Genomic DNA, 27,210 nt, shown 5'->3' with positions numbered 1-27,210 from the left:
ACCTATAACCAACCCCTACTGGTTGCTTGAAATCGAGTAAAAAAACCTAATGATAAGGGTAAAGAGGAAAGAAAAGAGAACAGATGTTTTTGAGACTGGTGGTAAAACAAGGAATTATTCACAAAGGTAACAACCACCGGAAGATGAGAGAAGCAAGCTATTTGAATAATTGAAAAATACATGAAGAAATTCACACACTATCAAACCAAAACTACTTTTCAAGTCAAAGGTCTGCCTTAGGCCCAATTCTAGCCAGTACTTTTTAATCAAGACTCCAGTAATGGAAGAGAAACTATACACATGAAATTAACAGATTACAGGAAATTGGAAGGACTGCAAGTGTTTAGAAGGGAAGTATCACATTTCTAAATTATATTGCTGAATTTGAAAGACAGCTTGAAAAGAGAATTTTTGTTTGTATGGAAGAAAAATAAAACATTGGCTGGCCCTATACCTATTAGAATATACTGAGCAAAGAAGAAAAGTGGACTTTGCAAATAAAAGGAGAGTTAGAGATGGTTTAATTCCCATTATGGATGTATTTTAGGAACTGATCATGCAACCTCTGTCAGGGAAAACAAATGCTCAATTCTGCCTTAGTACTAGAATGGACTAAGATGATCAGCATCTCCTTGAGTCCAAGCTATAGCCCATACAAAATCTCTGAGGTTTAAAAATAAATTCTGCTTTCCACACACACAGTTCCAGTTTCAATGCTATCGTATTTTGAACGAAGGCCAATATTTATTGCTTCAGTGACATGTTGTTCTACACAGCTCTTAAACTTAAGATGTTTGGTATTTCTAACTGGAGAAAATGTGTTGGAGTAACAGGCTTACTATAAACAGATACCATCTTGCTAGTTTGAAGCTATTGGTAGAAATCAACACCACAAAAGACAGAGCCAATACAGGCATTAACTCCCTAAGACATCTAAACCTAGTCTAGAGCATACACCACAGAATTCCCACATGGTAACACCTGCTTGAAAATTCCTAATTGACCTCTCAAATTCTCCAAATTTGTAACAAAGGTTATATATCCAAATAATCAAATTATTCAAGCATGAATTAATACTTAACAAGGTCTAAATAGAGTTTACAAGCTCAATTTGACTATTTGCTGAGGTAGATGGGAGATTCTTAGAACTAAGTCCCTCTTTTCCCTCTGAAACGTATTTCCAATGCTGAAACTTAATAAGTAAAAACGGCTTAGATTTTGGTTCCTGCAAGTTATGTAGGATGGCATGACACACTAGAATAAAGCACTTAGCAAGAGCTGATGATCATATTTGATTTAATTACCAAACATACATTGCTGCAAAAGCACAATCAGATTATTCTTGGAGATGCACATTAAGGTATGTGAAGCAATGGGAAGTTGTAACCAGTGCAATTCTGACATTAGGTTTAAAAAAGAGTTCACAAAGAGATAAGTCAAGTACTAGAACAAGTGTCCTTGCAAATATTTTAAACAAACCCTGAGCAACCTCCACAAGGACACCAAAATGTATGACGAAAAACAAAACAAAACCCCCTAGAACTTAAGGCACAAGATTGAATCACATACTTTTTTTCAATAACCAAATACAACCCAATATATCCTGTTCATTGGATTAACTGCTGGATTTGTAATTATTCTTATTATAGAGCTGAGTAAAGAATAGGGACATATTTACCTGTTAAATACTGCCTTTTAAAATTTGTTTAGCCTCTACTGCTATCACATTATTCTAAATTAAGTCAAAAAGCAACTTCCTTTATCAGCTCCAAAATGTTACACAGACTAATGGCCCAAGCCACACTTTGCCGGGTCTGAATTACAAACTTCTCTAAGGCAAAGGTTTGAGTCAAGTACCTTCATTCTTATCATCCACAGGGATACAGCTGCCAATGCAAATAATGGAAATTAATGGAAATGCTAAATTAAATTGTCATTAAAAGGGCTCTGTATTAGCTGAGTTGAGATATAAAGTGATCTTTCCACTGCTGTAAGAGTTCAGAGGTTTCAATGTTCACCTATTACATATTGCCAGTATATGAAGAAGCTGCTTAGTGACACTGATTGCATCTATAGGGGGATAGCAGATTGGTCTATTGCATCAGGGTATGGGCAACTCAGAGATTGTTTATTAGGGGGCCTCAGAGTCATCTCTCTATCTCTACTCATTGCAATAAGGACTTCTACTCAGTGAAGAAATCAGCTTTGGTAACTCTCCCCACCACTTCACCAGCTATTTTTAGGAAGAAAAAAGAAAAACTAAACCTTTTCAAAATACACCTGGAGCATGCTTTAGTAAGCAGCACTGTCCGTTTCAAGGTCCTGCTCTGCTCAGTTGCCTGCTGGTTTCAGCCCATGCTCAGTCCCTTTAAATAGGCTGTCACAAATTAAAGGATATGGAAAAGAACAAGCAGCCAAAACCATGGAGTGATAAGCAGGACAGATAGAAGGAAAAAAGACATTGTGCAAGCAAGTGTAGGGAAGCACTTCTACTTAATGTTTAACCACAGTACTTAACAGGGGGGAAAGTATGGCTTGGGCTAGGTTGCCTAATAGAAACCTGTGGCTGTATTTCTCCTTCTCTTTAAGGAAGCAGTACAGAATGAAGATTTCGAAGAGGCTGCATACAACAGACTGAATGAAACTGAAGAAGACATTTAAATTTTTCCTTACTTTTACAGAACCTTCACAACCTAGACAATACAAGAAAGGAAAAAAAAAAAACCAAAACAATGTGTTTGTGAGATCTTCTGTCTTAAAATTTATTTGCATTGGATCTCTCTGCAGGTATCTTTTCAGCCTGACACATTTAAAGTTAAAAAGTCTCTCTGGCGATATGCCAATCTATAGACTATTGCAACAAAAACAAATCACAAAAAGATCGCAACAAAACAACCCCAATCCTTTTTTGTTAAAAGGGAAAACAGCAATTTAAAAAATCCTCACTCTTCTCTTGTATTCATCAAGCCCCTTATGCCAAGTGATATTTCACATCCAAGAGAAAGTCTGGAGTTTGAACTGCAGAGGTCTACCAAGGTGTCATGTAAGTTCACTTCTACTCTTGTCCTCAGCTGAGATGGAGGCTAAAGGAAGAAATTACAAATGACAAAGGCAAGCCCTTTTGTAGGATGACCTCAGCTGAAGTTTTAATAACCAGCCTACACAGTTTTTCATTGTCAGCACACTCAGGCATTCAGGGAGGCGTAACAATCTGCACGGGTCTTGGTGGGAGGAGCAGAGGTTGCCAAAAGGAAGTGTTTGGAGGGCACATTACCAAAGCTGGGCTATGTGTACATGACTGAAACATAAGCTGCTTTTTTGCAAGCAAGCTCTTTTAATAGGAATCCAGTTTATTTATTTATTCAGCAGCAGATGGCATCCTCTCAAGACGTTATGCAGAACATGACATACAAAACAAGTATTTTCATCTGAGCATATTTTTTCTAATCAACTCCCTGCTATTCATCATTAAGTGACAAACAAAAATTTAGTCTCCAGAGTCTGATGATACACTAGGCTAACTAAAGCTTACTCAGGATCCATCAGTAAGTGATGAAATGTAATGACTTGTAATGCACTGGAGCGCAGACTAGATGACCTCAGTGTCTTTTGACTTAAAATGTTATATAAAAAAAGCATTCCAACTGCAGGGGAAAAATATTACAAATTGGAGCCTCCGTGCTGACGAGCACATTTGATAGACAAGCCCCATGACCTATGTTTACCCAGAAGTGCCTAACGGGATTTTCTGTATTTATACAAAGGAGAACAAAAGGCAAGAAATCTTGTCAGAAAGTGTTAGTAATACTGCCATGCAATCACTGTATTGTAGGATTCTGTGTGACATTGCTGATAGCTTTCATATGAAGTTTTTATGTAATTCCTGCTGAATCATGACCTTTAATCTCCATTCATTGCAAAGCCTCTGCAACCACCACAAAGACTTGTAGAAGGATATTAAAGAAAATGCTACCACTTCATGCAGACAATATGCAATTTAGAAGGAAGTCAAGTACTCTCAAATACTCCCCTCTCTCCTGACCCTTCCTACTCTACGCCTAAACTCAGAGACCACTGTGTGCCATCTTTAATAAATACTACATTTTCCTTTTAATAGGATGGATAGTCATACATATCCAAGTGTATTGATGCATTGAGGCTCATTTGCCACACAAAAGTGTGGCAACCAAAAGTGCCAAAAGTGAGTCAAAAAGTGAGTCATCCTCTCATTATGGCCTCATACAACACATAATTAAAATATAAGGGACTTCCACAAACTAAAGTAATTTTAGAATTTTCTGCATTAAGAATGTGCACAGACATAGTATTTTCTAATAATTTATCAATTTACTGGTTTTATTTTTAAATAAGAGCACATTGGAAGAATGCTAATACTAACTCAAGGAATTTTTAAGTTATGCACTTTATCAAGCTGGTTCAAATACAGCAGTAATTGAAATCACATTAAACTTCTGAGATCCTTTTCTTTTCCTGACAGTGTTTCCGGTTTCTTTTTAATGCCTTCCCTGCACCCCTACCTGAGATCATCAGCTTGCACTCTCTGTGAAAGGAGGTCCTTCCCACTCCTGCCCCCTATACCTTTCATTTCTTCCATTGGCAAGGCAGAGGAAGAGAAGGACTTCTGAATTTGGACTGCACTTGATCCCATCTCTTTGGGAAAGTGCAGAAGACTCCAAGAATGGATCCTCTGGGACCAGCTCAGCCTGTAATCTGATTGTCAGGATGAAATACTATATGGAGTTAAAGATGATAAGGAAACAAAGGTATCTTTTCTCAAACTTACTGCATCACAAGGTAACTTGTACCCAAAGTTCTCATGATAAAGAAATATAAAATTAACAAAATTGTAGTAGTATTACAAATAAATTTTGTCATCCTCTTTCTTTTCTTATAAGGGTAAATTGAGTAGGTAAATCTAGTTCCATTTCTTACCAATTACTTATTCTCACTTTACATTGTTGTTCCTGAACATGGGTAAGAGAATAAAAGTTAGGTTTTATATATTCTTATTTTTAAGAGTTTGGGCCATTATTATTTGGATTATTTTGCCCAACTCAAGTGCCCTTGTGAAGATTAACCTGCATCATTATTTCCCCATCAGCTATATCCAGAATGCTGAAGAGACTTAGCAGGTACCTAAGTATCATTGGAGGTTGGAAATGAACACTGAAAATTCCATTTTTCTTCTATGGTTTTTCATACTGAAGACTATTCCCAAGAACTGCCAGCTGGTCTGATTTTGTGTTCTCTGTCCCCTTTTGGAAAAGAGACAACAGCTGAAATGATGACTGAGCTCCAACAGCTCCTATGAAGGAGCTACCAAGCTTTAATTTCTCTCCATGGCCTGGCTCTCCCACAATTAATCCCATGTGAAAACCTAGCAAACCAACCAGTTTTCAAATCTGTCTACACTTCTTTTCTCCTAAAAAAAACCCCCAACAAACCCAAAACAAATTCTGAATGTGCATCTCATGAGATACTAAGATAAAAAGAAAGTGAAGACTTGGGGGTCTGGGCCTCCTGCTGTTAAGTTAGTAGTAAAACCCACTCGCTGGGCGATTCCTGTGTTTTCAGAGATAAATCTGGTTACTGTTTGTGAGTGTGAAAAAAAGATACAGTTGGAAAATGAATGGGTACAGCAAATTATGTAACTTATACATAAAAATGTAATGAATGAGAAAATAATTCCTTCAGGAACTGGAATGATGCTTCTGTTCTTTCCAGTACTGTGATTGAAAAAGACAATAGCAAAAAGGATTTCCCCCCCTCATCTACTATAACTGAGAAACACTGAAATCAAGATAGTCTCTTTTTGGCTTTAGTCTTTTATTTGAACCCCAATGAGAATAAAAATTAGTTGGGATCCCTATGCTAACTAGGTATATTACAATTTACTGTGGTTACAAAAATTCAGAAGTGAAGGAGGGCATTACATCCTCTATGAAGGGAAGACTAGAGTACAATCCCATTTTCATCCATTCCTCTAGCAGGCTTTTCCATAACTTTAGATATTTTTTTCCATGAATGTAGACACTCTTTCAATGAAATTTCAATAGCATATTTTCCTTCATAAATCTTCAGCTTCCTACATCACATTTTTAAATATACAAATTAATTTTACGCAAGTCAACTAAACGCCTAAGTATTAGAAACTTCATCACTGAAACAGACGGTGATGACCACAGAGTCACAGAACATTAGGTTGGAAGGGATCTCAAGGATCTTCTGATCCAATCTTTCTTGCAAAAGCATGGTCTAGACAAGAAGACCTAATACCCTGTCCAGCTGATTCTTGAAAGTGTCCAATGCTGGGGAATACATCAATTCCCTGGGGAAATTATTCCAATGTCTGATTGTTTGCATTGTGAAAAATTTTCTACTTGTTACCCATCTCTCCAGGAGCAACTTGTATCTACCCAATATCCCTCATCTTTTCCATATGACTAATTGTTAAAAGGGAGTCTCCACCTTCTTTGTAGCCACCCTATAAATATTGGGACATGGTGGTAAGGTCTTCTCTTCATTTGTCAAGGCTGAACAAATCCATTTCTCTGTTAGCCTTCCCTCACATGTCAGCCTGCCCAGGCTTTTGATCATCTTTGCTGCCCTTCTCTGGACCCTCCCCAGCCTGTCCACACCTTTTTGCATGGTGGGGACCAAAACTGAACACAGTGTTCCAGGTGCAGCCTGAGAAGTGCCAATTAGAGAGGGACAATGACTTCTCCATCTCTGCTGGTGATGCCCTTGTTGATGCAGCACAGCATCCTGCTGGCTTTCCTTGCTGCAGCAGCAGCAGCATACTGCTCACTCAGACTGAGCTCTTTGTCCACCAGGACTCCCAGGTCCCCTTCCACAGAGCTGCTCCTCAGCTGGGTAGATCCCAGCCTATGACACACTCCTGGATTATATTTTCCTTACACGGGATATCATGCCAGATTGTCACACATTAGTCTCTTTAGGAGGAGGCTGTAGGAAACTTTCCCAGGGATTGAAGTTAGACTGATGGGACTGTAATTTCCTGGATTCTCCTCTAAGACTTTCTTTTAGATGGGGGCGACATTGGCCTTCTTCCAGTTTTCTGGAAGAGATCCCTAATCTCCACAACTTCTCTAAAATTATGGAGAGTTGCCTTGCGGTGATGCCAGCAGCCTCCTAACAGCTCTGGTGGACAGTGACAGGGGCCATCAGTGTGTATGGGTCTAATTCCTAGGACAAGTCATACACCAAATCTTCCTTCACTAATGGAGGGTCTGTGTTTGCATCCACCTGGATTTTCATTCCCAAGGCCAGGGATCCAGCAGTGCAGGTAAAGATGCTGGAAGAAAGTGTTGAGAACCTCTCTGCCTTTCCAGCACTGCTGGTGACTGTTCACTTCTCTTGTTGAAACAGTGGGCCAGTATTTTCCTTGTGTTTCTGCTTGTTGTTTTCTTACCTAAAGAACATTTTCTTTTAGTTTTTCACATCTCTGGCCAATTTCAATTTGAGCTGAGCTTTTGCTTGTCAAACTGCATCTCTGCACACCCTGGCAATGTTCTTGTAGTTCTCACTGGGTGTCCATCTGCTTTTCCATCTATGGTGCACTTCTCCAGGCTTTGAGCAGACTCAAAAGCTCGCAGTTAAACCAAGGAGGTCTCCCCCTACTTCCCTCACCTTTAAAGGGCATGAATGGTTTTTGTGCTTCCAGGAGAGAGTTCTTGAAAACCACCCAGCACTTGTTGTCTCCTTTATCCTCCATGGAAGCTTCCCACAGAATCCCTCCCAACCAAGCTCTGAGCAAGCTGAAGTATTCTCTTCTAAAATTTAAAACAGTTGTCTTAATATTTACCTTCAGTGTGTTCAGCAGGATCCCAAACTACAATATTGTGACCAGTGCAGCCAAGGCTATCAGTAGAAGAGCTATTACAAAGCAATACTGCATTTAATTTGTTGATTTGTTCAAAACAGTAATTTCACAGTATCTAAGAGATGTTAATGAGACTGATCTGAGGTGCAACAAACACTGGGCAGAACAGTTCTAGGATTTCACAGCAATTTCTGAAAAATCTAAATACAAAGAAACGTAAATAATATAAACCAATTTGCCTGCCTAACTTTACCATCTACACAAATATTTTACTCATAAATGAAGTCACAATACAATTAGAGCAGATTTACAAGAGTATCTGTGAAAACTGGACGCATACCAAAGAATTTACTGACCTATAAACCAGGTCTGTGAAAGCACACAAAGATCATATAACAGCTCATATCATCCTGCAACCAAGAGAAATCTTCCTGAACTCCTGAGATTTGCCGGGGATGCTGGAGTATCTCAGTTTTCCAAAGGTTTCAACAGGCTCCCTAAGGGCCTTCCCTAACCTGACACAGTGCTGCCCAAGTCACTTCTGTGCAGGAGAATCTAAAATTGCCCCAGGATACTGAATTTTTTTTTTGTCTTCAAAGAGTATGAGGCCTGTCCAAAGAGTATATGTAGCAGTTATTAAGAGAAAGATAGGATAATTTAAATATATTTTAAAACCCCTAGCACATAAAAGACTTGAAAATGTGATCAATTGGACTGAGTTGTTAGAAGATCACAGTATAGCAAATGCTGACACTGGCTAAGTACTAAAACATTAGACAATATTACAAAAGGAAAAGTATAGAGATGTTAACATCAGGTCAACTACAGACTCACTGACTTTCATACAGGCTTATCCAGAAATAAATGTTATCTATTATTATTCCCACCCTTTTGAACCTGAAAATAAGTATTTGTTCTATCTGTACTACAGTAGCCTATAAGGTTTGCAATTGATAATACACAATAGTGTGGTGGAAAAATCTTCATATTATACTTTAACTGAAAAGACTCTAGAGTTTATTACAGTTTTATAAAATTGTGTATTACTGACATGCCTAAAACATTTAAGAGAGACTGAACTACTCCTTAACATGTCATGCACCAATCACTACTCTACTAATACACCTTATTTAACTACAAAACAGCATTTCAAACTGGACTATGCCAACAAAACAGCAGCAGTGAATCCTTAGCTCTTACAAGATATAAGACAGGAACAATGATTCCTTGAAGATGACCACTGTGCCAGAGTAAAACTTAATACTAGAAAAGAAGAAAGAGCAAAATATCTTAACATATTGTAACAAGTCCATTTGCTTCCTCAAAACTTCACAGGAAGCTGAAAAATAAGGATCAGTGGGCAATACTAATTGTTTTGTCTTGTATTACTTTATCAGAAGACTTAGTGCTCAGTCTTTAATGTTAGCTAGTTACATCTGTATATGGAAATGCAAAAAAAAATCTTAATGCAAAGCATCAGCACTTTTCCATGAGGTCACTAGACATAGCAGGTACCTAAACCGACCAGTCTGAAGAATAAAAAACCCACAGCATTTATCTTTTAATAAAGGTAGTCTTAAAAGTACCTATACCTGAATCATTTCACCCATCACTTTCAAAGCTGATAAACATAATACACTTGCTAGTTTCTGCCTTTTCTTTAGAACATATAAAGGGTTATGGAATCAAGCATTTCAGAAAGAGAAAGATAGTCCTTGAAATAAACATTTCCTCTGATTCTTAAGAACAGAAAATAAATCAAGTGCAGAAAACCCTATTTTCAGAGTATTTCTTTCAGAAGAGGTACTGGCTCCTGACCCATGGTTTGGGCAAGCCCAAACTTACTATCATTACTATCTTGTACTATATGACCATTTGAGAAAACCCATTCTCTTACTATAGTTAATACACAATACATATTAATATTATACATATTAATGGTAAGATTTCTATTTTGCTTACTTTTTACTATTTTTTAAATGGAAAACTTTCCACTTCTTACAAGGACATAGAATAAGAAATGTTTAAATTTCTTTTTTTTTTCTCCCTCTCACATATTTAAAAAGGTTTTTTCCACTGTTCCATTATCTGTGCTCAAAAAGTCATTTGTTAAAACCCCTCCCAAACCTGACTGATTATACAGGACCCAATAAAGCTAATGGAACAAAAAGTACTACCAATGTGAAAAGAAACAAGAAAACAAAGTGCCCCACTAGCTTTCAATAATAGCAAAGATGTAACTTGTGTTTTGTATAAACTTTTAAATATTTAAAACAGGTTTTCCAGCTAATTGCCTACCCATGCACAGAAGGTAAAAATAGATGATTCTCTAAAGAACACAGAATAATCTGTCATCCTTTCTATTCAGAAATAAACAGAAAAACACAAACCACATAGCAAGTTGTTTGAAATATCCATTATGACCATATTGCGTTTGCCTGCTTGTACTAACATTAGAAAAAAAACATTATCTTTGAATTCCTTGGTGAAAGGGTGTTACCCTGCACTGCCACAAATGCATCTTCACACACTTACCAACTTTGAGAGAAGCCCTGGCAGGGTATTCTTTCTGTTTACTGAAAATTGTTTTTAAATTAGCTCTGTCAATAAAGTGTTATGTCTGGTAAAATAACCTTTGCATTTGCTGCTGCTTTCAACTCATTCCTGTATTTCTCAAAAGTGTCCACTGAATTTGAAAGCCATACAGAAAAACCAATGGATAAGGGGAGAATACAACACAATCACTGTTTACACTGGATGGGGTTTTGAGTTGCTGACTATACCAAATCAAAAGAGGACGAATGACAACCAGTGTTCTTTACCTAAAGTATCTGAACTTTGAAGCACTTTTTTTCTAGAAGGGTGCTTCAGCAGGAACCAGACCAGAGCTCTACCCTATCCTGATGCCCTAACAGGACAGTGATTAGAATCCCTGAATACCTGCACAGCAGAAAGCTAATTCTAGGAATAATAGTTAAGAGAATAATTCCATAAATAATACTGCCTAATGATGTAGAAAAACATATAAAAATGACTGAATTACAATTTTCAGATATGCCACAAAACTCTTCCTTACTTCTGAGGAAAAAGAATTTACATTCTTTGTAAAACTATACCAGGCCTATAAACACAGTATATTCCCAATATCCTCATAAATGCCTATTTTATTTTTAAATGGTCATTACCTCCCTCTCTTGGACTCAAACATGTTTTAGCAAAACGTTCTCAGGCCTAAATGGAAGCTACAATTAAAGCTATAACCAAATCTTTCTCTTTTGAATTGGACACTCTTTGATTTCTCTAGATGTCCCCTTGTCTTATTAATTCAATTCCAGAACAGAAATTCCAACTAAATCAGTCATTATTTCATCATGTCTATAATTTGTTTCTTCTCCAAAATATTTACTGTATTCAGTTTAGATACAGGATGTTTTAACAAATGACTTAATATCCTCTTTTCTCCTGTTGTACCAGCTTTCATCAACAGCTTAGCCTAGATTCCCCAGCTGTATATGCATCAGAAGCACATTGGGACACCTCTCACAGGGACCTTGTCTGGCACTTATTCCACTCCCTCTCATTCTAGCCCATCTTTCAAACAACACTGAAATGCAAGCTGAAGTTCAAGCTGAAACTGACAGCAGTGCTCAGGTGTTTGGAAGACATTGTGCTAGCCAATGTGTTATCTACAGATTCATTACACACCAGGTGTGACTGAACAGTAATAACAAATGTGTGTGACAAACAGAGAAACTTGGAGAGCTTCTTTAGCCCAGCATTAGGCCAAGTCTTCTTGGAGTTGTCCTTAGCAATATTCAGGCATTCCTATTCACATCCCAGATTAAAAATTCTATTGAGGAGCTAGCAAGAAAAATGATCAGCTCACCTGATCCTGCTACCCACCACTTCACTTTGCCTCCTGCTTTAGGTATATCCCTCTGAAAGTTCTGTTTTCTTGTACCTTAAGTAATAAAGTGTTTCTCTGCAAGTCTTGTGCCTTTGCTGCTCACTGCAACACTTTTTTAAAAAAGAGATCACTAAACATAAATAGGCACAGATCCCACTGTCAACCTTGTGATACAACTACAATGAACCACTAAGCCTGTTTTCCTTCTTTCCAGTCAGTTTCAGAGCAGTCTTTTGAAGCACAACTTCTTACTTTCTTTGGTTGCCTCTTTCAAGGAATATTTTAAAAGAAAATACATGACAGTCTGTATTTCTTTATCCATGTTTCAATAAGATGTTTAAAGAACTCTTAATACAATGGTATGATGCTGTCTTTCCTCCTTCCACATTAAATTTTAAGACTTCCTAGTTTTGAGATGCATTTAAATTTAGAATATTATAGTTCAAAGTGCCAACGTTCATAATTTGCCTTTGTTTCTTAAAGGCATCTAAAACATCATAAACTTTAAAGCATTTTAAATTACACTTACTAACTAAAGACAAAAGCTTTTTTATGCATCCTAAGATTGCAAAATTAAGAAAACAAGTTAATAAAAAAGAAAACAGTTACTAAAGAAGAATTAACTGTTTGATAATTTGTGGCCTAATGCATTTCAGTGTGTGCTCTTAAGAAAGTTTACAACATCACATAAATGATATGTAGAGCAGATAACGTAGATATTTCTGTTTAGGAAAAAAATGCATACCCTACTACAAACATACAGCTTCTATATTTGCATTCTTTTAAATAACAGTACTTCACTGTATTATTATCAGTAAGTCATAGCTCCAGATTGTGGTTAAGCCACCTTGAGTACTGAAGTTTCTCTGACTGGGTAGGGAGTAACTATTCCAGGGCAATATAATAATATGTATACATAAAAATAAAAGGTATTTTTGTCAACATCTGTAACATTCAAGACTGTATCCAGCTTTTATCCCAATAGCTAGCCTTAAAAAAACTTGATTTTGAGTCACAGTTTTGCACCTTCTTAAATCTATTTTCTCTCTTTCACAAGCATTGTTGTAAACAAATTATTTCAGAGTTTTGTCTTCACTTCATGATGTTTTATCCCACCTGTAACAGTTTCCCTGTGAGGATGTTTGGTTGACTTTATTTTACGTAGACAGTGTGATCAATGTGATCAATGTAAATCTTACATAAACCACGTTACGGTTGTTTTAGTCGAGTATTTTAATGGGTTTTTACATCAAACTATTAAGATTAATCTTTGCAAGAGAACACAGATTCATAATGACAGCTGCCTTAGCAAACATGCATTCCATCCACTTCACAGCTTTAACAGAGATGGGAGATGAAACTTCTTCAAAAATTGAAACAGCAAGAGACAAAAAAAGTGGCTAGTAACTCTACCAGGCACAACTACAAAAGGCACCACATGAGTGTTTCTGATGGCACTTCACATTTCAAAAGCTGCTCTGAAGTTCTACATTTTTTTTATCCAACACTGTTAAAATTGTATCTAGCTAGCTCAACATTTTTGTTCTATCATTCAGTCTGATCTTCAACACACTTTCTCTGTGCAGATGTATGCAAAGTAGGTTGGAAAGGGTGCCTTGTAAACAGAGGCTCTGCTTCATTGTGCTTCATCTTTCCTAAGTTCTGGCACAGCAGGTGTGACAAACCTGTCCTCAGAATTTACTTTTGTCTCATGTTGGCACATGTGCTGTAGGAGAATGTAATGGCTGACTCCATCTGAGCAGTCAGTCAAGAGAGACTGAGACTCCAGATCTCAGCTCATGTAAACTGATGTAACATCAGAGGAACTGCACAACTATGAGCTTTATATTTATCAGTGGGCTACAGCTCTAACACAAATTCCAGTGAGAACAACACAGGAGTTTCTCCAGCAACTTAGGCTGAGATTTTTATGTCCAAACTGAGAATTTATTGGGAAATTTCTTAACCCTTTTCTTGGTTTTTAAAAAAAATATGTTTAATTCAGAGTTTCCTGTAAAGGTTTTTCAGGGACAGAATTAAAAAAGGAAAAAAGTATGTGTCTGTCTCCCTCCCCAGGGACACATCCTCTACCTCACTGTCATTTCCAGAAGGCTGATAAAAATAAGCCTGCCCTTAAAGGAGCAGTTGGTTAGGCCATATATATATGATTAATCATATATATAAATATATCTCCCATACCTGGGATTGGGGAAAGGAATGGGATCACTCTTTTCAAAGTAACTACATTTTACACTAACTAAGCTGCATTGAAAGTCTACACCAATGTAGCACCCAACTGAGACATTTCCATTTTGAGTACTGGAAAATGGCAGAAGGCAGAAAAGGAAAGAAACCAATCACTTATGCCTTATGTTTCTCAGGAATAAAGCCTTAACACGAAAACAAAGGATCTGCACTTAGATCCTGATTACTGTGATAATTTGTTGACATAGACCAATATGGTTCTAAAGATAAAAGATTTTCACAGCAAGTTTTCAACCCTGGAACTCCATGTAAAGTAACAATAATGTGTACTATAAACTGCAGAAGCAATAGGGCAGAGGGAAGACAAAAAACCAGAACAGTAACAGATCAATGCTCCACATGACATGGACCATGCCCTGTACCATATTGCTTAAAACTTTTGCATTTATACTAAACCTGGAAATACAGAGAAACAAGAAATTTGCAACAATTCATGTTATTTTTAATTAAGAGTAAAGAAGCTGAGAAACACGACTTTGTAAGACAGAAGGAAAAATTGATGTTAGGTTAAAATGTTGCAATATGGTACATAAAGGATATAATAATGTGAATTCTTAAGAAATAAAACCAAAACAAGAGTCAGTTTCTGGAGAAATAAAAAAACAACCCAAAGGTGTCTTTAAGCTTGATTAAATGAAAACTGCTTTATTCTTTAGTGATTTGCTAAATGGATACACAACCAAATATAGAAAATTATGCACTTCTGCATTAGAAAAATAAATTTAACCAGTAATTTTAGAAGTTAAGAGGACTTTGCAAAAGACTTTAACCCATTTTGAAGGCTTTTGTTTGCACTAATAAAATATTTGGTTGCTTTCCAGATCTCTCTGGAAAGCAGTGATCAAGCCACCATCCAAGGGCAATGTACAAAACAAACTGAAAAAGGGAGTTCTTCTCTTAGAGCTTTTTTTTTTTTTTTTTCAGTTTTACTACTTAACCAAAAATATCTCCCAACAAACAAGAGGAGGCCTCAAAGTAGCTTCTGTCTTTTCAGGATGCTAAAAAGAAATCTAAAAAACCTGTAACACATCATCCCAATTTTCCTTTTGTTATACTCTAAATTCACAGCAACGAACTTCTTCAACCCTTCTCTTAATTCTGCTTTCTCAGAGGGTTTATATGCATGGCTTGTGGTCCATCTGGACAACTCTGTGGTCCACAGCTCTGTCAGCTGCTGTGCTCTCCCCATGGGACTCTAGAGCTTGGCCAGTTATGCTGGTGACAGTGGACCATTCCTCATGCAGAACAGCCAAGGCACACCCAGGCAGAGATAAAAAAGTAACCAGGAGAATTTGGGAGGGAAGTGTGGCAGCTCCTTTCACCCTAATGAGCAGGGAGGGACTGAACTCCTTTCAGCTGGGCTTTGTACTGCATTGAGAATGCATGTTTCTCCTCAGTTCCAGTGGCTTCCATAATCCCTTCCACGCTTGCTTGATTCTTTTTGAGACTAAAGCTATCAGACACTTAACCAACAGACACTATTTTCCTCTGGTGTTCAAGTGGATTTTTTTTCCAAATCTGTGGGTTTTAATCCCATAAGCTGCTTTGGGGAAAGGAGAGAACAGGTAACAAACAGAACTTAAGTTCAGTCTTTTCTGCTTGTTTTTTTTTTTTTTTTTTTTTTTTTTTTTAGTGCCTGCTTCTCTTTCGCTGACAATATCATTGTTTTGAGATGAAAACAGCACCATTATCCAACTAAAAAATCAGCAGACACCCTTGTTCCTTGTAGGGTGCTACACTGCAAGCATCTTTGTATTGTGAGCCTGCTGCTCCTCCAAGTTGTTCATCTGAACTAATACGTGCAAGGAAGGAGATGCTAATGCCACCATGCACACTGGTGGTGCTTGTCTGACTAACAAGTGATGTAATTCACTGCACTTCTTGTACTTCTTCTCTTCTCATACGCCAGCACCAGCCTGCCTTATTCTAATTTTGACAACATATGCAGCTAGATGTGATGTTCTTCCTTATTTTAGACTTTGAGCTTTGCATGCCTTTCTGCCCAAAATTTCCCTTCTCGTTCTCAATTCTCAATTACATCCATATGGTGGACATTGCTAGCTGAATAAAAACTGTAGCAACTACAGGGTTACCCAGAACAAAAAAAATACTAGAAAATTTGCCAAGAAATGGTATTCCCCTGGTTTATGGTCCTTTCTAAACTTCAAGACAATTCTCTAGCCCTGTGTGACTGACAGATCAGATTCCCTTTACAGCTTCTCTACTTGTACACTCTATTAAATAGAACTTCCCTGGTCATTATGACCGTACTAGGCTGAAACCATTTGCAATAAGATTTCAAACCTACTTTTAATACCACTTTGATGAAGGAACCTTTCAGAAACGTTTAAGGTATCAGAACCTGTTGTTAGACACAAAGCCAATTTTTGTCTTGCCTAGTTTTTAGTAATATGCCTTACCTGTAGGTGCCACTAACATCTTTTTCAGAACACTTAATTTCTTTGTTGTCTTTCTATTTTGTCCATCCATTTCAGGATTGCTTTCATTAACTTTTAGTAACAGCTGATGATCACCACATATTTCACAACACCAGAACCACAGCAATGTTCAATTCAATGATCTGCCCTCACTTCTTCCATACATCACCCTAATTCTTAGCCTTGTATATATATTACTCCATTGACTCAGTTTTCAAGGCCAAGCCTTTAAAAGATGAATATTCAACATAATGCTATTATTTTTGATACCAGCTTGATTTCAGTGTGCTGAGACCACCAGCTCCCAGAGTAAACATTACTGTTCTTTTATTCCCCGGATCCCCTGTATATTTATACAGATATTTGCTGATTGCCTTTTCTGAGGCTGTAAAATTTTGGAACATGAACTGCACCACTGCAGTTTGCCTCAGGAAAAGCAGAATTAGGTGCTACAATAACACCAATATTTCCTTGTAATTGCTGGCATGGCATTTTCATATGGTTTCTGGGATTTTTGGTGTGTACTTCTCTTACAAATTAAACAAACAAACAAACAAATTAAAAACAAGGCTGGGGAAAACAAACAAATATCAGACTAAACACTGAGGAGTTTCACCATCCTGAGCTAGGACTTAAAGGTCAACCTGAGTCACACTATTCAAAACAGTCATAGCAGTATAGTCTAAATCAGGAGCACTGTTTTCATATTATAACTTTGAATTATTTTTCCAGTATTACTTTAAAAAATGTAATTCAGTTTTAATTTTACAAGCCAAAATTTTTTTGAAGTGTAATATGTATTTTTCTAGAATCTTTCAAAATTATCCTTTACGACCAGTGATTTTTTGTTTTGATTAATTCAGTTTACCAAGAAAAACATCTTGATAAAAAAATTCCTAAACCAGCTCAAGTAAGAAGTCATTTTTCAAAATAAGCTTTTGTCTTCCTGACAGCATCCTCCAAGCGGTAGTAGGAATTCTTAAAATTAACAGAAGGTGTATGCAGAGGAGGTAGGAAGTTTGGAAAGAGTGCTCCAAATGCCAGATCTATCATCTGTATTATCAATATGTCAGATCTGGTGCATATGAAGATGCATTTCTGTGCAATGAATATCCCTCATGATATATGATTCCCGAGGTCGTGCTGAAAATGTGATGATGTGTCCATTTAAGACTGAAGGAATGTCCTGAGTAAGAAGCAAAACAGGATCATGAGCTGCAGCAGCCCCATGCAGGGGAGGGAAGCACCTATTTACTACACTTTTAATGAGTTGCAGTGTGAAGTTAAAAATAAAAACAGCAAGGAGAAGAGTGCATCTTCAAGGAGTGAAGAGACAGCAAATGTGTCAGCTCAGGAAGCTCCAAGGCCAGGAGAGCTCTAGAAGACAGGGCTGTTTCTCTTTGCTTCTCCCAAAATAGATCCACTCAGGCCACGCCTAATGGCTGAGTTGGAGCCTGGGCTTCCATGAGAAAGACAGGTCATAGAAATCCTAAAAAGTTAGGAAGAAAGACTGATGTCTATATCTAGCATAGATCTATGTCTTATATCTAACTGACTGTTAGATGTAAGTGCAAAGTATTTTTCAACTTTTTTTCCCAGGTTTTATAATCACAGAAATACTGCATGATTGGAAGGTTACCCCCAAAAGTGGACAAAATAAAGCCCCAATAAATATGGATATTTAGCATCCATTTCCCAGCACATTGCAAAGCTCAGCTTGGGGATTGGCAGTGGTGTATCAGGGCAGACTGGGAAAGCCTCAGTTAATGCACTGATATGCCTCCAGCAGCAGACAGAAGGTGGAACATATTGTGTATGTTTCATCAGACACGTATTGTGACTATCTCCTTGGCTCTCCCTTTTTGATCTACACCTTAGGATCTCGTGAACACGTAGGTGTGAGAAAACTCTTGTATTGCCATCATCCCTAGAGCCAGTCAATAGCTTTCCTTGTTAGCTGCTCAGACAAATACTAGGAAGAGTTGAAGGAGGTGCTGGCAGTTGAGGAAATTTTCACACCGCAGTGAAACACGAATGTATCTCTCCTAACACCTTCTGTGCCACTCCTTTTCCTCTGCAGGATTTCTACTTCCATTTGATGCCCTGCAACTGGGCCCTTGCCATATGACCACCAAGGCGAGAGGCTGGTGGGAACAATTTCATCCGATCTACCCAAAAAGTCCTTCATGTCCCAGGTGTTTTTCCTGGATGCCAAGAGGCAAAAAACCAGGACACTTAAAGACAGAACTTATCAATCACTTCACTAGGAACTCCCCAAACTCCAAAACGCCTATTAATTATCATAAAACCATCCCGTGTGAAAACACACTCCTCTACCTCACCTACTCAGAGAACTCTCATCCTGGCATCTCTTCCATCTTCCCCTTCAGCTTTGTTTACATCCTCTGAGATTTGCATTCTTTCTTTAGCCCATGCAAAGCAAGAGATATTCCTGGCATGTGTGTGCATTGCCATGGTTACCTAGTTCATCTGCAGCAGGTTGGTCCATGACCTGGCACCGCAGCTCCAGGAACAAATTCCTCCCTTGTCCACCGCTTCTCAACCTCTCCAGCTGCAGCTGTTCTTTTGGAAAATCTCAATGCAAGCAACAGTGGGGTACCCAAAACAAACTCTCCCAAAGTCTTTAGCACATTTTTTCACTATACAGTGTCTCTAAGTGTGTTTTTTGGCAGGCCCAATCCTTGAAAAATTCCAGACAATTTTTCCAGCAAGCGGTCATCAATAGCACACCTGCACATTTGACCTGCTGCATTTTATTTGAGGGCAGAGTATTTACTTGAAAATTTGAACTTGGAAATTTAGCTCAAAAGCACACTCATGAGAACACTTGTGACCACACAACTGAGTCTGTCCGGGAAGAACAAAGGTTTGGGGCACAACAATAAGGACCAAGAAGTCCTTAAAAAGGGTCTCAGCTGGATGGGGGACAAACAGCTCCCTCCTAGAAGAGGACTTTGGGTTACTTTGGTGTCACAAATTTTGCAGTACAAATTGAATTAACTGTGAGACCTACTGAGATATTCAGCAAGTCAGACATCACTCCTAAATGAGTGCTCTCAATATCAAATGAGGTATAAACAACAAAATATTGATAAAATATAATGAAAACAAATTTCAATCCAGGCAGAAGGCATATGTATTTCCACAACTGGCTCAAATTTTCACAGAAACAGAGCTTATTAACTTTCTTTTTTAAGCAATGTCACTCTCACTGTTTTTTTCTCCAGGCAATATTTATAACAAAATAGATACATAAACTGTTTTGAAGAATTTCTGCTCACATCATGTATATCTTCCCACAATTAATGTTTCTAATATTAATACCAAAGCTGACCTATTTAAATAAACTTAAAGCAATGATGTAATATCTGGAAATGGTACACTAAATATGTGTACCATACAATGTCAAGGCAAACACAGATGTATCTTATGGTGATTCTGAGAACACAAATACCAATGAATCTCTGCAAAGAAACCAAAAGCTGGTAAAATTCGAAATGGCTTTGTAATTATATAGTTATGTAGAATAAAGTGAAGTTCTCCAGACTTGATTTAGCATGGCTGAAACAGAGTGGGTAATTTGTCTGCATCTCAACAGCAAAAAATCCCCAGTAAAATGAAAAATGACCACCAAAATGACACCTACCTTTTCCATTTATTGTTAATGCTGATGCAATTGTGGCTGTTACTGGCACTGGCAATTGTGGCACTAATGGATGAATCCTTGGTCGGCTCCCCATCCTAGCACGCTCTGCACCAGGTCCTAACAAAGCTCCCACAGGTTTTTCTGCTGCTACTTCTGGTGCTACTGAGTCATCTTGATCCTGCTCTATATGGTCCATTTTATCTGGGCTTTCATTCTGGAAGCCATCAACTGCTGTCCGGCTCTTAATTGGACTTTTGGGCACTAGGATTTTAATACCTGATTTTGCAAGGTCCATATTTTTACGTCCAGAAAGCGAAGGTGAATTGTTTTTCCGAAACTTCTGTGTGGCAGAAAAAAGTTGACTATTTTTTGACTCGTGTTCTTTAGGCATAACTAAAGATTTAGATGTCTTTGAAAAAGAGCTATTGGTAGATCTAGAAATTTGTTTCCTGGCGTTATTTGGAGAGGTCCTGTTTGTCCTGGTTAATGTGCTTTCTTTCTGCTTTTCGTTGTGGCGTCTGTTAAATTCATGTATATATTCCTCACAATTGACAAGGTGCTGTTCTGGCTCCCAAGTATCATCTTCACTGTCGTATCCTTTCCATCGCACCAAATACTCTGTTTTGCCTTTTTTGTTTTTCCTCTTGTCAACAATTCTCTCTACCTGTTAAAAAGCAAAAACAGGCATTAGGAATGGGCAGATATACAACTCAAGAGAGTGACCAGCATGTAAATAATTTGTTAAGTGTAGACAGATTATAAAACAGTGTTGTAGTTTTGTAATTCTGTACTGTAGCTCTATAGTATTAGTCTTTCACTGCTGATGGGAAATCCCTTCCTTTAAACTTCAGATTGTTACTTTTATCTCAAAAAACATGTTCTAGAATACCAGAATTGCTCTTCACTAAGTATTTTGCAAGCACAAGAATCCAGCACTGGCCTCGGAGAAGCTCTGAACCAACTTCAATGTGGACAAGATTTCCCTCTCTCAATATAGAAGTAGTGTTTAAATATGCTGTATAAATACAGTGTGTTTACATTACCAAACTTATCAATTTGATATTGTTTGAATAATTTGCTTGCTTAGCATAAGGCATGTGAGAATCTCTTAGTTACAGTGAGCTAACCTTTAGCTACCAGGGACAATGCAGAACAGCTTAAGAGGTAAATTCAGATGATTTTTTTAGAGGCTTCCTGTGAAAACAGAGAATTTGTTTTTGCCAGAGCCTTTGATACACATACTTGAACAAATTACCATGCCTCACTTATCTGCAAACAGAGGTGATATTTATGTCACAACTATTAAGCATGCACATTCTACAACTGCATGTGGGACCCATAGGCTGGAGGAATTCAGGCACTGGGGTAAAGCAGGCAGGGCAGACAGCAGCAGCTGCAGGGACAGAGGCTCATACCTCGGACTAAAACTTATGCCAATCATGCTAATCCTGTGGAAAGTGAATTCTTTTACGGAAAACGATATAAGTGCAAGGCTAGTCTTAAGGTTTCCCCTTTTAATTTCATTTTTCCTACCCAGGCTAATTCTTTTGGTAAATCCTCCATCGCACTTCATTTCAGTTATAGGACTGATATAGCCCTTTTACTCATCTCTCTCTTCTTTTTGGTAATAAAAAAGGCAGGTATTTGGGGTTTGGGACTATTACTTATTAACTTAACTCCAGCCCTTCATGAACAAAGACCATGCATAGAAGCCAAGATCACACCTACCTAGAAGAACCTCTGAAGAAAGAGTGACATTTACCAGTGGCATTAACCAAATGGAATGTCTACAGAACAGTTTAGAAGGATGGGAGGAAAATACAAGTATGTATGTTGCACATATAAACAATGTACATATATGATATATGATCCATTACCAAATCACAAGACTGCTGGCAACAGATTTTCTTAAGAGTGCATCTCAGTTTTACACGCGGCATGCTCTCATAATGTACCGCCTGGTTTTCAACAGTAAGGTTAAATGATTACTATTATTACAATCTCAGCAGCAATATAAGGACATACCCTACATACCTACAACTGCATGTGATACCCTGCAGGTGTTGTACTGTGTCATCAGGATGTTGCTCAGCTCTGTCTGTATAGGTCTTAAAAAAACTCAACCAAATCAACAACACAAAAATAAGCATCAAATACAAACAAGTTTCACCTTTGCCTTGTTAATCAGTTCAATGCATTCTACAGAGAGACGTAATATAAATTGTCCAAATTTTATTTAAAATCTTAAAATACATTAAAACTATTTTTATTCTGATTATTTAACTTTTTAGTAGTTACTGGGATTAAAAACATGCAGTTAGAAAAATGAAACTTGTTTTTCCATGAAGCTATTTAAACAGATCTTAAAAGAAAATGCAACTCTGAGAGCTGAAGAAAAGTCATGGCAAAGAAACATGCCCTCAATTTTTTCTTAGTAGAGACCAAGTAAAAAGACCTTCAAAGATTAAGTCAGAAATGTTAAATTAAAAACTAAGAACAAACTAATGAGTCAAACTTCCTATCTTGTCAAAAAAGCAGTTACTGCTAGTCTTGCTTATCCTCTCTGCCTCTCTTGACTTCTAAAATAGACTTTAAGGGCACGATTCTCAGAGAAAGACTACTACTACCAAGGTATTTTTATTCTCTAGTACAAAATTTTTGTAATGCACAGCATCAATTATTAAGCACAAAGGTCTACCAATGTCTTTCAGTACTGAAAGGCCAACCATTAAGGACATGCCCTTTTCAAGTAGGAAGCCATCCCTCTCATCCAAAAAACCTGGTATCTTGCAGAGGTAACAGATGAACTCTAGAACAGGAGACAGAAAAATCCATTCTTAACCTGATGATTTATGGAGCAAGCAGAAATGCATAAAGAAAACAGTTATATTTAGCGGTATTGTCCAAGTCTGCAACAAAACCTACTTTGACATTGCTCCTTTTGATTAAAAAGATTTTTTTCATAACCTTTTATTTTTTTCTTGAATACATTTTTGTTCAGCACAAAATTTACAGCCATTAACCTGTGATACACAATTTATCATGCAGCTTCAGAGCTTTAGTGAGGGACTTCTTTTATTTTGGATTGATCCAGTTTGGTTAGTCTGGCTCCCCTAGAAGCACTTGAGAAACTGCTCAGGAATATTCTGCCTCAATACTTTTGCTGATGATAACAGCTACATAAGTGTTTCTCATCCAGAGCTGGGAGCAAGATGCATCCTTTGCCATAATCACACTAGAAATGCTGACTAGTACTTTGTTAAAACAACCATTTCTACAGTGTCCCATGCCCTGCGCCATGGGGTAGTACTTATTTTTAGAGATTAAAAGGTTCTGTACTGCAGGATTTGCCATTAATGGTTAGTTTTCAAGTGTTGTAGAATAATCACAACAAAAGACAAAATAACATAAAAAAAGATAAAACAGGTGTGAGGAAAAGTTATCAGGCAAACTACCTGGGTGGCAAAAAAATAACATCACCCAGTTTATTTTAGCATGCTAAGTTATCACTTTCCCCACCTGGCGGGTACTGATCAATGACACTCAAAAACTCAGGCAGCAGAAGAACTAACAGAAAAACAATGAGCTGCTCAGAGGTATAACCCAACACTGAAACACACAAATTATAATCCCACCATCACAACTATACCTGAGATTTCCCATCTGTAAAATGGTAAATTTCCCTTCCTTCCATGAATGTGGTAAAATTGGTTCATACTTGCTCTCCCTCGAGAATTTTAATTGCTTTTATTAGCAAATTTTATAGAACTTACACTCAAAAAATTCCCAACAAATGAACAGAAAACCAAACAAAAGCAATATATGGTTGCAGGCTGAAGTGCTGTCTGGCTACAGCTGCACCAGGTGAAAAGGCAACACTGCAACTCCTCCTCCCTGTCCTCCTGGGCAGAGACAACAGCTCCTCCCCATCTCTCAGCACAACTACTTCTGTAATTATTCCCTAATGCAGTTCTGTCAAAGTGACCTGGTTTAGATATTAAGAATACCTGAGTTAATGTAGGCATCCTGAAATAACTGGTTTGGAGAGCAGCCACGTATGCGGTATTTTCTGACACATCTAAGAGGACTGCAACTTTCAGCAGAGGACAACAAATACCTATAGGCTGGGCTGGTCCAGTAACCTTGTTGTCAGGAAAAGGGCATGCATTCTTAACCCCTGATGAAAGCTCTTTAGTTCAGGTAAATAAAAGTAAGCATGAAATTCAAAAGAATATTCTCAATCTAAAGCATTATTTGGGTACATTTGTGAACTTGATGTAAGGCATGCTCTCAGTCATTGTACATGTATATATATTAAAAAGATCATACTTTGAACATTTGAAGAAATTAAAGGTACATCTGTCAGAGGGTGGGAAGACAACAAAAAAACAGACCAAAATAAACACATGTGGGCATGTAAATATTCAATGAGCATTGCCTTGTTTATAATAAATCCATTGTGTATTCCCATCATGTTCCTTTCTGTCCTCACATTCATGTCAGGCTAAATTAATTTAAAGTTTGCAGAACAGAATTTATTTGACTTCATACTCTATCTGTTGTCTGTAAAATATAGGAGAAGGTCTTGCTCTGTTAGCTGAAGGTTATGTTTATGTTACTGTTTTTGTTCAGAACAGTAGTACAATTTGGAAGCAGATTCTTCCATCCTCTGCACTATTCCTGCTTACTGTGGAATGCTTTTATTCACAGATCAGTTTGGGTATACAGGATATGGATTCTTTATGGAGAAATACAAACTGGAAACAGAAATGTACCAAAGCATCTGTCACACTTCAACCTCTAAGGGGGCACACCGATCCAAGCAAGCAACACCTCTGAACAGTTTCAATACATGTAGTGGCACGGATATTTGATCCTGAGAGGCTCCACTAAATCTAGTCCAAAATAAAAGTGCTGCACAGCAGAATATGTAGAGGTGGGGGTCACAGCACCAACTGCTTCAGTCTACTGATTTTCTCCACTTGAGCCAAATTACTATTGGAGCTATTCCCCAAGTCAGAGACAGAAAGCTAGAATAAATGCAAGTCTTACATGACATATGTATGCACTACAAGTGAACAGTCACCATTTCTTAAACTGGAAACTATTTCATACACAAATGAGACCTAAATGATCCCCCATAAGCAATCAGCAATGTTTAACAAGTGGTTGTATCTTCCATTTATTAAAATCTTGAAGAAGTCAACAATAAACAGTACTCAAATACTTCTTATTGTAAATAAAATAAATGCATTCTACATTAAAAAAATCAACTAATAACAGCAGCATACCACACAAAAACCATTAAGTGCCATGTTTTGCCTAAAGTAGTTTTGGGAAAACAGTTATTCAAAAAGTTATTTGTTGATGACACCAAAACACACCTGAAGGTCTGTAAAATGTGCACTAAAATCTTAAATGTACACATTCCATTAGAAAATACGTAATTTCTCATAGAATGACTTAAGGCCAAGTCAGAGTACTGCTCACTGCAGTTAACAACAGTAGGAAAATTTGAGCAACAGCTTGACACATACACTTAGAATATCAAAATCTGTATCAAAAATAATATTGTATGGTTTAAGTTCAAACAGCATCATTAAAAACTGCACCAGGATATAATACAGATCCAAGAGCTCATCTTCACTGCAGCTCCATGTTGCTCCATTGACAGGAGCCTGGGAGAGCACACATAAGCCTGCTGCCACATGCTCCCAGAGCTGACTGATTTGATTAGCAGAACAGACTGATTGGATTAGCAGTCGATGAATTGCTGTAAACTGAGCTGCTGCATCCTTATGGCATGACTGACCAGAGTGTCTGTACAGCACAGCACTGGCCATAGTGAGGGCTGTATTACATATATATTGTTCTGGAAGCCAGAGCTGTACAAAAGAAATGTGGATCAGATGTGGGCAGATTATTGCCTTTCTGTCAAATTAGCCACAGCAGTTGTTGCAGCTTTTGTGACAGCTCTGTGATGAGGGATGAACCTGATCTGGCCCAAGGCCTGACAATACAGTCTACCAACTCGACTGTCTTCAGGCAATCAGGACCAGCAGGATGAGCTCATACAGGATCATCACTTTGCAGCCCACAGCCACTCCCAGCCTCCTTTGGAGGCAGCAGTGTGTGCAGTGAGGTTGGAACACATTCATGTCTATGAGCAGGAGTCCCATAAGGGACTAACGCACTTTCTGTGGTCCTTCATGCTAGCAAGTGCAATAAAGAGAACTGCATAGCTCAGCCCTCCTTTCAAAAATTAAACAGCTGTGCTAAAACAAATATTAAGATTTCTCTTTTTCCCAAGCTCTATTTCAATCAAAGGCAGCCCATTCCTTTAGGATTCCTGGACACAAGTCATGCAAGAGCTAACTTTGAGGTAACATTCAATTAATATAGTTGCCTGAGGGTTATAATTCACATTTTAATTCACCCTCTATATAATATAAATTTCTAATCAAGTTGCCTATAAAATTACAATTGTCCCAGTGAAGCTCATTATTTATCATCAGCTTTAAGTTTTACATCCTTTCATAGTCTTAGCAAAGACAATAGACAAAATAGATTCATTACAGCATTCTCATTAACGCCGTGATTCCAGGGAATCACTGCTATAGTGCATGCCATGCCTGGCTGCACAGCCATCTCTTGAAAAAGTATTTCAAAAAGTTTTACCTCAAACCTACATGAAACAAACTAAATCACGTATGTGCAACTCCTTTATGACTCATTCAAAAGTGCAGATGACAATCAGAAAGCAGATCTTTGTAAGAAGCCTTTTCCATACAGGACATCAGGGAAACGGGTGTGGAGGGAGGAGCTGTGACAAAGTCGCTTTGCTTTAGAGAATTTACTCCCTTGATAAAAAGCTTGCCTGAGATTTACTTCCTCAGAAGTCACCGCCAATGATTGATGCTAAACTGTCAGCATCACAGACCTTTCCAGATATAATTTACAGAGAAATAGTTACAGCAGTTGTGATGCAAGTTACAGCCTACTGCAGAAATCATCAGCTGCTTTACCCTAATTGTAGTCACCTAGCTATTGCAAGAATGGCTAGAAAATC

General features: G+C 37.7%; 1 protein-coding gene across 1 annotated transcript in view; it reads right to left on the bottom strand.

The window, feature by feature from the left end:
• Nucleotides 1–27,210, bottom strand: part of CDYL (chromodomain Y like) — a 103,640-nt gene that overhangs the window by 36,097 nt on the left and 40,333 nt on the right. The window contains exon 2 of the mRNA XM_056483884.1: nucleotides 20,142–20,805. Coding sequence (XP_056339859.1) covers nucleotides 20,142–20,805 — 664 coding nt within the window. The remainder of the gene's footprint in view (nucleotides 1–20,141; nucleotides 20,806–27,210) is intronic.

The sequence above is a fragment of the Oenanthe melanoleuca genome, chromosome 2 (assembly GCF_029582105.1).
Source record: "Oenanthe melanoleuca isolate GR-GAL-2019-014 chromosome 2, OMel1.0, whole genome shotgun sequence".
NCBI lineage: Eukaryota > Metazoa > Chordata > Aves > Passeriformes > Muscicapidae > Oenanthe > Oenanthe melanoleuca.
The sequence above is the reverse complement of the archived record's forward strand: the minus strand, read 5'-3'. Positions and strand labels throughout refer to the sequence as shown.